The sequence below is a fragment of the Odontesthes bonariensis genome, chromosome 10 (genome assembly GCF_027942865.1).
Source record: "Odontesthes bonariensis isolate fOdoBon6 chromosome 10, fOdoBon6.hap1, whole genome shotgun sequence".
Taxonomy (NCBI): Eukaryota; Metazoa; Chordata; class Actinopteri; order Atheriniformes; family Atherinopsidae; genus Odontesthes; species Odontesthes bonariensis.
The window spans coordinates 23,436,771-23,453,822 of record NC_134515.1 but is presented as its reverse complement, the minus strand read 5'-3'; the positions used below and the strand labels follow the sequence as shown (position 1 = coordinate 23,453,822).

The following is a 17,052-nucleotide window of genomic DNA, read 5'->3' as shown; positions in this document are numbered from 1 at the left end:
CACTGTATTTGTATGACTCGATATCACCAGAACAAACTGAGACAATGTATACCCACTCCAGCTAGACCAAGGGCCTCTGTGTGTTCTTTCCTCTATCTTGTAGCTGTCCTTGCCAGGTGCAGTGTCTTTGTCTTATTTCTTGCTGCTCTTCAGCTGTATGCCCACATTAGAGTCCTCACATAGCCCTCCAGTCTAAGCAGAGCCTTGTGTTATCAACCTCCAGGGACAGCAAGACAGCCATGTGAGCAGTGTACCTTCTTTTCCTTTTAAGTTTGAAACAAGCCACAACGTGTGTATATAATGAAATTTTTAGTGTACTGTTGCATTAGCTGTTCTGCAGAAACGTAGCCGTAATGGACACAATGAGACTCTGCTACGGTCCAGACAACCTTGAAATTTTGCACAGACATTTTTAGCCCTGGGAGATTGAATCCTAATGACTTTGGCGATCCCATGAAATTTCTTTTGTGATTGACTTTTGGTGAAATGCCTCAAAAATTCCTCTGGGTGGACAGGCCTGAAAATGGGTACAGTCATGCATCCCCTCGGGTTCCTGTTCTTTAACTTTGGAGATCAATTATCATTTGCTCTGATTTAAAAGGCAAATGAAATGTATGTGTTTGTTCAGTGCTTGTACTTTCCTGATAAAACACATAGAAAACTTAACTTTTTGCTGTTATCCTCAGCTTTGGCACTAACTAGCAAAAATAGTCTAAGACAGGTACAAACACTGTAGCACATGTATTTAGAAGAATGATATATGTATTTAATATGTGGTTTATAATATATACAGTGGTTGTAAGCTGCTTTAATGACATGTGAGGTGGTCAGTACTGCCTATTTATACAGGCCTTTAGTTATGGGAGACAGGGATGGAAACAATGAACACATGTAGAATTAGCACGATACAAAGGTTCTGCAAACATATAAAGGTCATTTGCGTTCACTGGATTCCATGTTCAGCCAGAAGCTTTGCTGATATCCCATGTATTAATCTAATTGAATAATGTATATAGATATGTTTGTCTACTTTTCCCCTGTCTGCATTGGACATGTCCAATAATCTGCCCCTAAAAAAACCCACACACGGTTAGAAAAAAAAAATAAGGGAAGACAAAAACAATTGTGAACATAGTTGTGTATCAATAATTCAGTCATGGTGAGTCGGATACAAAGGAAACAGCTTTTTTATATAACTGTAGACATGACTATTTGATTGTGGATAACACTGAATAATACACACAGAAAGCACTTTAGGTAACTGCAGACACTAAATGATAATAATAACAATAATAAAAAATGTATATGTTGTAAGATTTGAAAGATTGGGTTTCCTCCTCCACTGCCTACTCTCTGTGAACCTCCCCAACATAGTTCTCTGTATGAGTGTCAGTGGAAGTGTTTCATTGGTGGCTGGGCTCCATTCAGTAGCTCCTCTGTAAAGGTCAAGTTAAAACAAAAGCTGTTCAAGATTCAGGTTTTTTTTTAGTTCTATACTGCTCAATAGATTAAAACACTTTCGCATTCTTACCCATTCTGCATTTTTTTTCACTTTGTTATTTCACAGTTGGATGTCTCTCAAAATATGCTTGCAGATGGAGGCAGGAGGTCTACCAACAATTAAATGAATGTTTTCTTACCGTTCTGTCAGCGATTTGTTTTGTTACAAATACCAGTCGCGCATTTATGTAGCAGGATATTTTATCTTTTGACTAATTTACTCACTATTTTATTCCACCTGACCTCCCAAAATGTTTAGCTAAAGATTTCACCCAAGATTTTAGTGCATTATCATGAACTTATTTAAGATATTTATACTGCTCAGGAATCTAGTAAACACTTTAAAGCTTTTCTCCTTTTTTTCTGACTTGTTTGAACCTTTTTTCTTTCATGTCCTGAGAGAGAACTCTCCCTGACAAATAAATCCCCAGCATTAGTCTTAAGTGCAGTATAATTTACGGAGGGGGAAAATGTTCAGAGAGTGATGAAATAGAGAACAAAGCACAGAAAAGAAACCACAACACAATGGCTTCCTCACTAAAAACGGCCTACTAACGAATTCAATTGACTAATTTACCAGGATTTGAAGAACCGAGAGATGAGAGCATAGTGCCAAAAAAATACAGGAAAAAAAGAGAGAAGTATAAAAAAGATAATGTTTCACTTTACCTTGATCTCCAGCAGTGTTGGGAGTAACGGCGTTTAAGTATAACGGCGTTACTAACGGCGTTATTTTTCCAGTAACGGAGTAATCTAATTAATTACTTTTCCCATCGTTACAACGCCGTTATCGTTACTGAGAATATAAAGTGGCGCGTTACTACAATTGGGTTGTAGGCTTTCGGCTACACATCAGCTGCATGCTGCCTGGAAAGAGCAAGGGTGGGGATGATGACACCGTTGCAAATGCGATGATGATTGGCTGGGTGGGCGGATACGGTGGCTGACACGTGCAAACGCGCTGCAAACGGAAAAACAAATCCAACAGTAAAGCCTGATTTATACCTCTTTTAACTGCCCTTGCGCTTGCGTTAATGGCTCGAGACGTTTATGCTTCATTTTGCTTTGTTGGCGGTTGCGTGTGCTGCGTGGTGATTCACCACCAGGACAGTAGATGGAGCAGCGGGTTTTTTCAATGACAAGCCTACTACGATGAAAGGAAATTCACCGCCAGGACACTAGGTGGAGCGTCCTTGTATTCCACCAAGGACGGGTTGTAAAGATGTTCGTACCTGCGGACCTCTTCGGCCAGTCTCTCTCCGAGTGGATTCATGCTTCTTCTTCTTCTTCTTCTTCGCTTTCTACCTTGGCGTTAGGGGACGAAACCGGAAGATGAACACGCCGCCGGATGTGATGTAGATAGTGGCAAGCAAGCACGCAAGGGGGGGCTTGCAACTGCGCAAGGGCTTGCGTTGCGTCTTGCGTCACCGACCATAAATTGGGCTTAAAACGCAGCAAGAGAAAAATGCGGCAATCACAAAAACGACCGGAGCATACGGGCTGCAAATTTCAAAACCCATGCAAAAGAGAAATGCGCTGCAAACTCCAAAACACATGCACATCCAAATGCAGCTAGCGTGAGCCCCAGCGAAGGAGACGGAGCCACTCGAAAACAAACAACACTCGATTTTTCAGGTCAGAAACAGGTGACCACCATCACCATTTTATATTCAATATTTATGTTTTGATTTCTATGCATCAAATGGCAGGCTGCAATCTATTGAGTTCAAATAAATACCGAATATATAGTGTTTTTATTCTTCAATCAGTTAATATAAACATATTTGATGTTAAAGATGTTATAGAATGTAACAGCGTTATAGAACATAAAAAATAATGCCACAGTTACTTTGCTGAGTACCTAATTACTTTTACAATGTGGTAACTGAGTTACTAACTCAATTACTTTTTGGGAGCAGTAACTAGTAACTGTAACTAATTACTTTTTAAAAGTAACTTGACCAACACTGATCTCACAGTGACCTTTTTTTCTCACACGAGGAATCAAAACCAGCTCGGTATCCATTCTTTGCACTGAATGTTGCACAGATGTCAAAACCAACTGCTATGCACCTGATAAGACCTTTCACAAAACATTGGATATTTTTCTGCAGATGCATCAGTGACAACATTCTGTTTTGGAGAAATGAGGGAAAAGCCAAGCGGCAGCCAGCAGAGACCTCCTCATGCCTCTCCACTCATCCCAATAAGAGGATTGGACATAATGGGGTTTCCTTTTCCATTGCTCCTTCTGCTCACCAGATAAACTGCAGAAAGCTTTAAAAAAGAAGTCTAAGAGTGCTATTCTTGTCACATTTTATAGTCAACCGGACAATAAGTTTCAACTTCTGCGGGTATGACCTCATCGTGAGCAGGGCTAAGCTTTTAAGCAGGTGTCCTTTTCCCCTCTCAATTGCATTGGGATAAAATAAAAGTAATAACTTCACTGGTAGAGTCAAGCTGCTGAAGCTGTCAAACAAAGGCCCCCAACGGATGTAAAAATGAGGAAAGGCAACTCATTAAAGACTCAACATTTATCATCTATAAGGAGAAAGCTACTACATGTCTGAAAACAAATAAAAATGAATGTAATAGCTGTGTTTTCATTGAGAAACATTTATTCATATAGGAAGCTATTATGTCACTGAATAATAAAGCACACTATCCTCCCCCCAGGCCTGTGGGAGTAACCTTAATATTCGGTGTTCATAGCTTCACATATTCTTCTTTTGGCAGGCGGCTGACCTAACAACCTCATGTCAAAAGCAATGACAACTTGTCTAACGCCAGGATATTTTATTCATTTTATTAATATTGCATCAGCTGCCCATGCTATGTTTTTTTTGGGTGTATGAATATATATAAGAACAAGACTCCCTCACAATGTTGTTTCTCACAAAAAATAGCAAATGGAAATTTTAAGAGCTAAGCCGTTTGGCAACATTTCTCTGTAGATACCAATTTTGCTTTTTGACAAATGACTCGTCTTGTAAACAGCACACTATAAGTGCAAAAATCCAGTTCAAGCATTAAACCCATGCAGATTTTCACCTCAGCAGATCAGCTGTTTTCAGTGCTCAGGATGCTGCCTCTCTGTCCAAACAGATAATAGTAGGAGATGCCTTCCCTTGCATCTCCAGTCATTCCCCAACATTTCACCAACAAAGCTGAGATGCATTTGCTCCAAGACATAAATCAATCTTGCTTTGCTGACTTCTTCCAGAGTTCAATGTGTTTGAACTCTGGCCTAGGAAATAGCAACACTTACCAATATCCAGCCAATTTAAAGTGCAGGTGGAATTGACCTCTCCTTAAGTAAATATTGATTTTTTATATCCTTATTTTTGCATTCTTGAAGAACACAAGCAATTTATGAAGGTTCATGCTAAGCAACTGGCCATGACTGCAAGAGTAGAGAACAGAAAAAGTTACTTAAGAGTGAGGTAACTTCAAAAAGGTGCAAAACTCTCAACTTGTACATTGCCACTACTGGCAGCTTTGCGACTTGTGGCAACTGCAGCCCAACTGATCCACATACTGTAACTCAATCTGCCAAATGCATGTTGCTAGAGTATGTGAGTAAACTTTACCTTGCCAATTCTGCTTAAATGGCTAAAATGAAAACCAGCAGGGCTCATTATCACAAGGACCAGAAGAGAGACTCACTGGACTACAGATAAGGTCATGCATACAGACAGAAAACCAGTAAGAACGTACAACAACAAATATTTATTCATACGTTTCACAATTCACATTTTCTGGAAGCAGTGTAATATTGTTTTGTACTATGATATGCTTTAAGCACTAATAAAATAAAATAAAACACTGCATGTAAAGGTTTACTTTAAGTCCAGTTTTTTGGATTTTAGTTTGTTAAAAATTGTGGGAGGCAGAAAGAAAATTCTGCACCTGAACTTTCCAACAAATGAGTTATCACACCAAGGTAGAGTCAGACACACCCTGTACAGGTCGCCAATTTGTCACAGGGCTGACACAGAGACAAAAAGATAAACAACCATGCATGCTCACATCACAGCTACAGTCCATTTAGAATCGCCACTCCACCTTAGATGTATGTTTTTTTTTAACTGTGGGAGGAAGCCTGAGCAGTCAGAGAATACATGTGGACCTGCCTACTGACTGAAAACGTTGGCAAATAGTCCTCACATGAATTCAGCCAGTTACCAGATTCTCAGATTATAATATATTTCACCCATTCTCTCTCATGGCCATGTTTTAGTTCAAATTTTGGCATGATCAAGTAAAACATAGACAGAATGATCTGTGCGGACGATTGTTGCCAGCTACTGCAAAGGTACTCATTAAAACGTTGTGACTTCCTGTGTTTAAACAGTGACACTGTAGAGTTCTACTTGAGCATGGGAGTGAAATACAACTTAAAACCACACAGATAGGGCTTCCCAGTTGTAAGCATTGACTACAGACTTTCTTCCTACCATCTAGACTCGAGGTGAACTAAGTATTGTACAGCCTGACAAAGACTATGGGTTTTTAGGCAGGGTCGCTGTAAAGGATAGGAGTGTACTGGATTCATAACACAAAACAAAATAAGAAAATCAATGCTGAACAGAATGAAGATTAATTGTTTTATCTAAATGATCTTGATTTAATCATTTTTGAAAGGCAAAATTGTAATTGACTATAGAATTTAATTGACTCCACAGCCCTGCACACGGGCTCTTTCTTATGTTAATAACGCACAAGACTAAAGATGGCCTGGATATGACTGGGCAGGTTTGACAGCTTATTAAAATTATCCGTATCCAAACACATTTTCCACATTTCCATCAGCAGGGTAAATCTTTACTGAATTTTCACATGCACACAACTGAGAATATCCAACCTATATTCATCTCTTCTTGCATTTTGTGCCTCGTGTTGTTAGAAACATTTTTGTTACACTTTCCTCCCATGTTCAGTAGTTGCGTATGCACGGCAACTCAGACTCAGTTCAGTCTCATTTTTAATGTTATGCAAATGGCATGTTAGGAAATCATTTCCCTCCCTATCCATGTTTCAGATAGTTGTTATAAGGGTAAACTGTACTAAGTCTGGTCTCTGTGTCACAGTCTGAAAAGCAGCCAATTAGTAAGCGATGGAAAGAAAATACAAGAGCTGAAACCTCTGGTTTGGCTCATTAAATGTCCACAAGACAGTTGAGTTTTCACCCCCTCAACAATGGTAATAGGACATTTTGTGAGCACATGTGTGTAAGTGCACATCCTGTGTATATCTACTCAAATGCTGCTTGACATACCAACAGTGTCCTTTATCATATGACTGAATAGAGTACTGGGAATGTGACTAATTGACTTAGTAACAATGGTAAGAAATTGTCAACCAGATATACTTAACTTTTGGTATAGCGAGTGAGCCAAAGTCAAAGCTAGCAATGCAACATACACACACACAAGCACACAGGCCCCACTTATTCTTTTGGTATCCATCTCTTCCACTGTCAGTTGAATAGATCACACTTCAGGGCTTCCATCTCCTTCAAATCAGTCACAGCGATGAATTCTGTGAAAAAGTAGAGGTGACTGGAGCCTGTCAGTGCTATGAGAGCCGAGGATGTCAATGCTTCACTCAGACAGCCATTCTACGGGGGCAGCTTCCCCAGACAGGAGGACAAGACGGAGTTCACCTGGATTCAATGCAAAGTTTTGCCTCTGCCTTTGGGAGAAGAAAAGATGCGACAGAGAATAGCAGACTGCACTCTCCGATGTAAATGTCATCTGGTTAAAAATCAATCTCTTGATTCATTTACGTGGCCAAAACTTACAAATGGGTAAAGTTGCCTGGTCTATTCAACTGTAGAGTCACCCTCCTTCTCTTTATACTCAGGAGCAGAAAGTAAAGCAATCTGGTTGATTGACAGCACCACAAATCCTGATAACAATTCAAAAGTTTGTCTGATTGATTTTTTTCTTCTTGTGGCATTGTTGATTCTCATTTCCAACACAGCACGAAAGGCACTGAAATAAAAACATCTTAGCAGCAAATCGGCCTCACCATGGCAACAATATTGATCAACCCTCTTGGGTCCTCTGAAAAATCTATCCCTCATGTCAATTTCCCAGCATTAACAGTTCAGCAGCCACTCATGTCTTGAAAAGACAGGCATGATATTTAGAATCGGGCAATAAAATGTGCAATCATTACTTAGCTTCCCTGATGATTCATTTATCACAGGAGTGAGACACCAAATGACCTATTGATATTCACTGTGAACAATACAGAAGTGGGGTAGGAGGACAACTTAGGGATAAGTCAGTGTCCTCAGGTTTTAAGTGGAAAGATCCTTCTTCAAAGTCTATTGGATTTCTTGACTGTGAAGTATACAATGATTAAATAAAATTCTAATTGACTACGACAAGTAATGAAACACTTTTTCTGAGCTTATTTGATGCCTCTTATTTGAGATTTTCTCATCTTAATTCTACCTAAGTGGGTGTCCTCTCAAGCTTTTGATGCTTTTATTTGGAATCATTTAATCGTTTAGGGATTGCAACTGAAAACAATGTCAGATATCTCTATTTTATGCCAGACTGCAATCAAATGCTGAAAGACTAATGAGGGTAAATGGGCTTGGAGCTCTCAAATCTTTATTGATTGTGTGGTGTCATGTGGTCCCACATTTAATTTTGCATTCTTGCTACCAATAAGATCATCACTGCTGGCCCCACTGGGAGCAAATGCGTGCTGAGGTGCAAAGGTTCAAAGAAAGACTGAATTTCTCTTCTCTCTGGTGTGCACATTTGAGTGTGGTGATTCAATCTAGCTTTGCGGCAACATTTTGGGGAAATGAGAAGAAATGCAGAGTGATGGATGACGCTGCATGACAACTGCTGTCACTCCACAGATTCCCCAAGCTTGATTACAACGGCTGAGCTTCAGCACCTTGTCGCGCATGAGCTACACCTAGACTCTGACAAGTTTGACACTCACAGACGTGCAGGTCCAACTGGTGAGAGGAGGAAAGAGTGAAGAGAATTAGGGACTGATCGTTCCTCCCTAAAATCCCCTAAATTTCACAATTGCGCACATGTTATTGTTGCACACAGCTTGCACAAAACAGAAATAGTCTTAGAGCGCTTGCATTTTTGCAACAAAATAATGAGTATAGGAAGGATGTTTCATAGCACGACTGGAGGGTTTTAAACCAACTTGGATTCATAAAGATTTAATGCATTAACTCAGCCAACAATCAGTGAAGGGAAGCCCAAGCTTAAATTGTGGTGGGGATGATCTGTCGAACTGTCTAGCAAATGAAGCCACAAAACCCCAGAGGATAACTGTAAAACTATTGATAAATAAATAAATAAAAGTGCTGTGTGTGCAGAAGTGTGTGCGTGTGTGCATGTGTACGTGAAAAGGAAGAGGTAAAAATGGGCTAAAAGCTTTATCAGTGGTCCTACAGTTGCAGTTAACCGATATTCACGGCTTGGCCAATGGTTTATCTTATTGAACTGAAACAAAACACTGCACAACAAGTCTATAAGTTGCAATCTGCAACCACAAAGCATTAGCACAAAGACTGCAGCGCTGATGATCCTCCTCAACTTCAACGCCCCTGTTCCCACACAAGCAAAATTGGCAGAATTCTACACGTTTGATGAGGCATCCATGTGGAATTTCGAGTAATTAGCTATTTTGCTATGGAGAAGTGTTTTAAATAATTAAGCTGCTATATTAGGTGCCCTGCTGCTGCTTTCCATTCCACTGCAGCAGCAGCACTCGGCCAACACCAGTTGACTCTCAGCCAACAGGAACAGAGATCTAGTCCCATGTACCCAAGCAAAGTAATTCTTTGACTTGACTAGCAGCCATCCAGCTCAATTAGGCTGCAAAGAGTTTGAAGCAAGTTAATTTTGAGGAGAGGCCCCTTGTAGAAAAAAAGCGAGCCAACTCAACCATAAATCAAGGCTTTCAGGTTCAACACAATTTATAAAAACGCCAGCAGTCTCAACATACAAGAGGGTCATACGAGGGTCATATGATCATGTGCAATCACATGAAATAGGCCTATTATTCTCAGAAGGGGGTAGTTGGGTTTGGGTGTGATTGTGTCAGGCTGTCAGTGCCCACTCATCCAGACCCCGGAGTGAGACTGGAACAGACGGGAGCTGTTCTTCCAGCACCACCGGGGACATGCAACAGCACACTCAGCTGTCGCATCCACACAGTGTAGTGGATCGGAAAACCACCCGAACTAACCTGACCTGCTTTTTTTAAACCCGTGTTGTAGAGTGGAGACATGTTTCGGGGAGAAATACTCATAACAAACATCAACTCAATACCATCAAGTAGAAAACAGCAGAATGCTGTTCACAAGGAAGTGTGCTTTGCAGTTTTTTGTTGTTCACAGCTTCCTCTTTCCCCTAAAGCGCATCATTATCAAAAGACTAAAATCGTAAAAAAAAAAAAAGCTACCAAAAAGTGCACTCTAAAAGACTTGCCTGAAAGAGACGTAGGATGTTAGCAACCATGATCGATACTGAACTCGCCGAGGCTCCGATGACTCCCACCACTTTTTCAGGCTTGACAAATACCGGTGGCTCCCCATTAGTGCACCTCACGTCGGAGGTGTCCTTCGTGATCAGGGCTTGCACGAAAGTTAATGATTGCTCCAGAGCATATGTATCCCTCGAGCAAGTGTCAAGCACTCGTGCGCCTAAGGTGATGTTGGGTAAGAGTTGCTCGTCCAGGTTAATTTGGTCCAAAGCGTACATCATGGCCTCAAGCCGCTGGATTCCGTTCTCCTTTTTGAGGTCCCCGCACGGCGTGCCGTCGATCCCTCTTGAGTGCACCGGGAAGAGTCCACCGAGGGTCAGATGCCCCTGAGTCCGTATTGAATGGGGTGCATAAGTCTCCTGGGACAGCGCAAAATCCACCGCATTACTCATGAGCCAAAACAGCCTCCACATAGAGCTCAGATTCACGCGCACACCGGGACGAGCCATTGTCAACTTTTAGGAAAGATGCAACCTGCAATCCGCCGACGATTAAACCAGAGAAAGCTGAGAAGTTTGTCAGAACGAATCCATTCTTGTCAGCAAGGAAGTAATTCAACAAGCTGCGCTGAAGAAGCGAGACGGAGTAGAAGGCTCAGGCAAACTGCGCCCATCGTTTTGTAGCCGGGAGCAAGCGGCGCAGCTTGTTGAACAGTGAAGCCGCCAACTGTAGTTCAGCTCCCTCGGAAAGGGAGGCTGCTTCCATTAGTTAGATACAATACTAACGAGAAAAGACGAGCCACACAGATTTAACTGGCCTTATTTTGTCCATTTATGCTGAATCCAAAAGGCGAATGGAAACACAATAAAACCGTTGCCTATCTTCACACCCTTAAGCTGCAAATAAACCAAGTAAAGAGTAATGAATCTCAGAAATTATCTCTCAAAAATCAGCACTTAAAATTTTGGGCCGGCAGAAGTGGGTGACATTCTTCTTGCTCAGAACAACTCCACAGAAAGCGCAGGGATGCCTCGCTCGACTGTGGTGTCTGTCTCCCAGGGGCGCGCGATCATATCCACTGTCTCCGAAGAGAAAGAGAGAGGGAGCGCGAGAGTGAGAGGGAAAAAAAAAAGATTAATAACAGCGCAAATATGCGATCACTAAGCAAAGGACAGAGAAAACCTCGTCTCTTTCTCCATCTCCGCAACCGGTCGCATTTAACGCGAAATGAATGAGTCACAGCCAGAGATTCAGGTCGAGTTTTCAGCCCCCTTTCCATGTGAGACGTCATTCAGCTTGCAGGGGGGGGGGGGGGGGGGGGGGAATTAGCATCACTTCATGGCAAGGTTTCCAGGAAGTTAGAGCTCAGTCTTCAGACAAGAGAGAAGGTAAACAAGACCAACAAATGCACTTAGGGGCTTGAATAATGAGACAATTGTTCCTGTGAGTGCCTCTCAATGTGCTGCATCTCCGCACTATAATCGTTTTCCCTGTACTTCTCCTCCCTCTTTTATCCTCCTCAAACATACGAGCACAAACAAACGCGGCTTCTTCTTTTTTTTTCCTCTTTTCTTTTGATGTTGACGGTGGCAGGCGTGAAGTGGAGATTGGTGGCATTATGAAAATCAGCCGTGAGTAGCTTCACCCACCCGCTAGAAAGAAGTGCCTTTCCTGAAATAGTTTTGGACTCATTACTGATACACCTTTAAAACGATAGAAGGAGGAAGAATGGAGAATAGACACGTTTGGAGGGGTCCAGGCTGGTCTCCCAGGCAACCCTCCTTCCGAAGACACTACTGATTCATCCTGAGCACCCCTACACACATCACGCTGGCACACACACATGATGAGATTTAACCAGAAGCATGGAAGCCACACATCTTAAAACACTAACATCAACAAACTATTTAATTGCCCAGATGGTTACTGTTATTATTCCTTCTTACAATTAAGCAGACTATGATCATTTGCATCAGCCAGGGACTCACTTGGCAATTTGAGGCATGAATTAAAAAGACAGTTTCTGCTTGTTATTCAAAGTAAATCTCATATTCAAAATGACAATAACAATCATTGTTAGACTCTTCTAATGAGTACATGCTCAGTAGGTTACAGTGTGCTAGAAGGTGCTAATTAAGCACTTGGTAAATTCATAATTCATGTGTAAGCTTTAATTTTCAAGTCACTTCAGAAACTGACCACTTTTGAACAAGTCACCACTCATCCAATTATTATTATATAGGATTATACAACCCCATTTGAAAAAAAAAGAAAGAAAAAAAAGAAAATTACATTTTGTAAAAATAGAATAAGAACAAAACTCATTGAACTTATTTAACCTCTATACTTAATCAAAACTAAACGAAAATACATCATCTGGACGGCAGCATATGTAGCTCCTACACCTGTATTGTTCAGCAATTAGTGGTGTTTTCACAGGTGTAATACCACATGCACTAACACACCGCCATAAAATCCCGGAGGGTGGAGAATAGAGCATACCCAATTTGCAAGATTACTGTCAAGTTTTAATTCTTCACCACATTACACTTTTCCACCTCTCCCTAATGGATGTGGGCACAAACTGTATTCACTGATGACGGTTTTCCTTAGCCAATGCAGTGATTTCCAAGACAGAATGGTGTGTTTTTACCCCAGAGCCACATAGATTAAGATTAAGAGATTAAGATCCGATTTATAGGTCATGCATACATGCATACACACGAAATTTGTCCTCCGCTTTTAACCCATCCAGGTTGGCACCTGTTGACACACTCATGCTCATCCACAGGGTCACACACTCAGATAGATGCCATACACTGGAGTGGTGGGCAGCCATTCACAGCGCCCGGGGAGCATGGGGGTACAGTGCCTTGCTCAAGGGCACCTCGACCGTGACAAGGAAGTGGACTGACACCCCTCCAGCGGTCAGTTTCACCAATCTTTTTGAGTGACGAGAGTGGGAATCGAACCGCCAATCTTCCGGTTATTGGACGACCAACCACTGAGCCACGACCGCCTATCGTGACAATTCAGTAATGGCTTTTCAGCCATTGCTCCTACAAGCAGGGATTTCCTTGGATTCTCTAAACCGTTTAATCATGACATTAACTTACTTAGACTGTTTAATCTCCTTGCAGAATATACATTAATAATTGTTATTCTTAAACTACTGATCAAGAGACAAATCCCTCTCCAACAATACTCCTGAAAGATTCAGCTCCTCTTGGATGTTCTCTTTGTACCCAATCATGCTAATGACCTGTTGCCAATCAAACTAATTAGGTTTTAGATGTTTCCTGGCATCAAATTCAATTTGAGCATTTATTCTTTAAAAACAACAACATTTTTCAGGTTGCCCCCCTTGATGTGTTGTCCTTGTATTATGATCAATTCAATGTAAGGTTTAAACATTCTATTTTTTATTTTTTTTTTATTGATGTTTTTTTCAGACAGATGCAAAAAACTAACTGTTACGTTATTACAGTTATATGTTAAGAATATCAAACAATGTATTCTTTTTCAGTATCTGCCCGGTCTTTTTTTTTCCTTTACAAACAAACAAAAAAATAAATAAATAAATAAAAACTACAGTCCAGCAACAACATACACATCAAGCCAGACTTACAACACAAAACCTAGATAAACAAAACAAAAACACAACACCCTAGGAAGTCTACATAGTATACATATCCTATACCTGAAAAAAAAAAAAACATATATATATACAGAGGTAGGTAGTGTCATCATTACATATCCAGCAGTTGGGCTAGGAATGGGCCCCATACTTCATTAAATAGATCTTCCCTCCCAGCCACTCTATAGGTGACACGCTCATAGCTTGCCATTGAGCTTAGAACCTCTATCCACTCCTTAAAAGTGGACAAGATGGGAGATTTCCAGTGGCGTAAAGTTATCCTGCACCCTGTTATCATAGCTAAATGACACCATGATTTTTGGCGTTTTGACATTTGAATATTATTTGGAAGCAGTCCCAAAAGACACAATGAAGGGTTTTTGGTCAAGTGCGTACCAAACATCTTATTCAAGAACAAAATTATGGCATTCCACATGTCACTAGTTTTGTCACACTCATATAACATATGCACCAGAGTTCCCACCTTTCTATTACAAGTTTCAGTCTTGCCAATTTGGAGGGAGTCCAGCACGATCTATTTAATATCTTATAATAGATGAGCTGTGATTGTGTTTCACGTGAGTAACAGTACCATGATGCACATAGATTTTTCCAGTCATTTTCTGGAATCTCCTGAGCCAGGTCCCTATCCCAACATAGTTTTAAACCGTACAGTATTGGCACTTGTGTACTTCTGATTAATTCATAGAATTTTGATGCTCCTCTGTTTTTATCTCCTATTTTGTGTGAAATTTCCTGAATTCCAGTTATACCCTGCAGAATATGTTCTAGGTTTAAACATTCTAAATAATTGCATTCTATTTTCATATGTGCGCCGCATCTCAACTTTTTTTCAAAAGGTATTGCAGGGTAAGTCTGTAAATCTACTGGGTCACAGAGTAATAAGCAACATCTGCAATCCGCTTTATTGTGAAAATTATTGTGAAGCATAGAATCCCACTTTATGAACCTGGTCAATCCATTAGATTCTGTTCAATTAAAAGATTATGGAGGGTGATGTAGCTGTAATTGAAACTCACCCCATTGACATGACCAGGGCTGAATGGACACATTTTTAATTAATTTAATTGAATGGAGACTAATTCAAGCCAATCCCAGCCATGCAGTGTATTTATCTCCATCAGCGCCACGGAATATGCTGATGTCTTTCAACAGGCAAATTGTTCATGTCCAGCTCCAAGCAGATATTGTACACATTCATGAGACAAACTAAAAATACATTAAAGGTGTCAGAACTGCTGGGAAGAGACTGCTGAGAAGAGAAATCAGGGGTAGGAGAGTGGAGGGAGGCAGATGGCCACCTCCACTGTGAGCACACTGAGACAGACAGGCAGGCCAGGAAAAATGCAGCAACAGCTTCCACAAATGACACCGTGAGAGAATGGTGTCGCAACGCACGACACTAATTCCAATGCTTGGACTCTGCAGTGAGAACCTAACTCCCACTTACTCTGTCAACGAAAAGGTTACTTTTGAAAAATGGGGCCCTCACCATGATTTAATTCACTGCCTAACCCCAGGAAGAGGGGCCTTTCCCCTGGGAGGCTGTGTGATTTAGACTGAGATTACACTTCGGTTTGGATCTTCTCTTTCTCCTGCCTCACTTTCACATGGACAATAAGTCACATGTACGTACAGGCACTCGGATAAATTCCATTTCAATTTCATAACTGGATGAGGACAGAAGAAAATATTAAGGAAGGAGAGAGACTGTAGACTGACAGGAGTCAATTCAGGTGACAAAAACGCCCAAATATGGCCAAGGTTTCCAGAAGCTAGAGGTGTGAAACATTTGAACAACCCCCCTTAGGATAAATTATAGAGTCCTATAAAAAAGAGCCAAAGCCTTGGTGTCTAGCATTCAATAGCATGTCTGCTTGATGCTGTCTTCTTTAAATCAATTACAGGGCTGGCACTATGTGCTCCTTAAAAGAACAACAAATCAAAGAACAATAAAAAGTCAACCACCAGGACAAGAGGCAATAAGATTTCCTTTTGGGCTGACACAGGACACAATGGGTTCTGTCTGTCAAATTAATTAACCCGGAAACCTGTTTAATTTCCAGACACAAATGAAAGGGTGACCGTATCCACAGGAAAGAAATAACTCCAGAGCAGAAGGTAATTGCATGTCGAGGTGATTTGTTCGAAAGAACACGGACCACCGGCCTGTTTTGGAATCATGCATATTCTGTAAAGGGTGAGGGGTTAATGTTAGAACAATGTAGGGTACAATGTTAGATTAGCAAAGTGAAGGTCACTGGGCTGACTCCCCCCCCTCATGTCTCATCTTGTACCATCTGCTTTGGAATAATAAAATCAGGATATCTGAGCTTTTCTTTATCGCTGTGAGCAGTCCCTGTGAGGACAAAGAAAAAAAACATATTGTAATTCTGCAGGCATGCTTTATAAGAAGACAAATTCCTACCTCTTCTGCTATTTATGCTGAAGACAAAGCAGGTGCACTACAGCTAGGACGATAGACTCTCCACACTCTCACTTAGGACTGTAATCCATCTGTCATACTTTCTCTCTTCTAATTATGTCTTTGTAAAGCTGCCGCTGTGAGCTTAGTACCCATTCACACCCTGAAATGTGAAAGATAGACAGATAATATACAAGTGACCACTGGAATATATAACTGCAGTGTATAGCATGGTAACAAGAGGTTGTTCTCCTCAGGCTATCTTGGGCTTTAATTAGACATATAGTCTCCTTAGATTACAGGTGCTACAAAGTTAACAAGCAAAAAGTAAAATAAGAACCCCAAAGAAAAATGTCTGCCCATATCTTCTTTTGCTTTTCTTTTTTACACATACCACAATTACCTGCTGGTAACTGGGAGCCAGGGGGCTTGTGATAATGATCAGAGGTTTGATGTGTGACAGTAAAAGAGCAAAGGCGCTCTCACCACACAGTCTTGGATTTTTCCAGATGTCCATAGTGGGTGACAAGTTGTTTGTTTTGATGGCTAACTTCATGGCCCACTGGACACATATGGTAAGTGGGTGCAGCTGTTAGTTAGCCAGAAAGACTCCAACCACAAAAGTAACTGGTAGCAGACACCTTTGCCATGTGTCTGTTAATTAGGGGGGATTTTTGGAGCAGTTCTCAACCTTCACAGTATATTGCGATGGAGGGGACTTTATCCGCAGTCTTGGTGAATGAGTCATTACAGTCTCTGCTCAGGTGTGTTTCTGTGTCACACCTGTGAGAGGTTAGAGGGACGGATTCATATGACCAGTCAACCCGTCGTAGCTATTTTCAGTCCAAGGGAAAAGAAGATAATATAAAAATATGTATTTGCTTTAATAGATCAATATAATTAATTGCAAACAGCTGTTCTTTAAGATTTTATAATCGAGTCACCGGGAAATAAATGAATGCCTGTAACACCCTGTTTGACAGGTAATGTGGAA

At 40.9% G+C, this 17,052-nt stretch overlaps 1 protein-coding gene across 1 annotated transcript in view; it reads right to left on the bottom strand.

The window, feature by feature from the left end:
- LOC142389714 (metabotropic glutamate receptor 7-like) overlaps nucleotides 1-11,230 on the bottom strand; it is a 64,658-nt gene extending 53,428 nt beyond the window's left edge. Inside the window, exon 1 of the mRNA XM_075474699.1 lies at nucleotides 9,981-11,230. Within this exon, the coding sequence (XP_075330814.1) occupies nucleotides 9,981-10,484 (504 nt within the window). The 5' untranslated portion in view covers nucleotides 10,485-11,230. The remainder of the gene's footprint in view (nucleotides 1-9,980) is intronic.
- Between the last annotated feature and the right edge of the window lie 5,822 nt (nucleotides 11,231-17,052).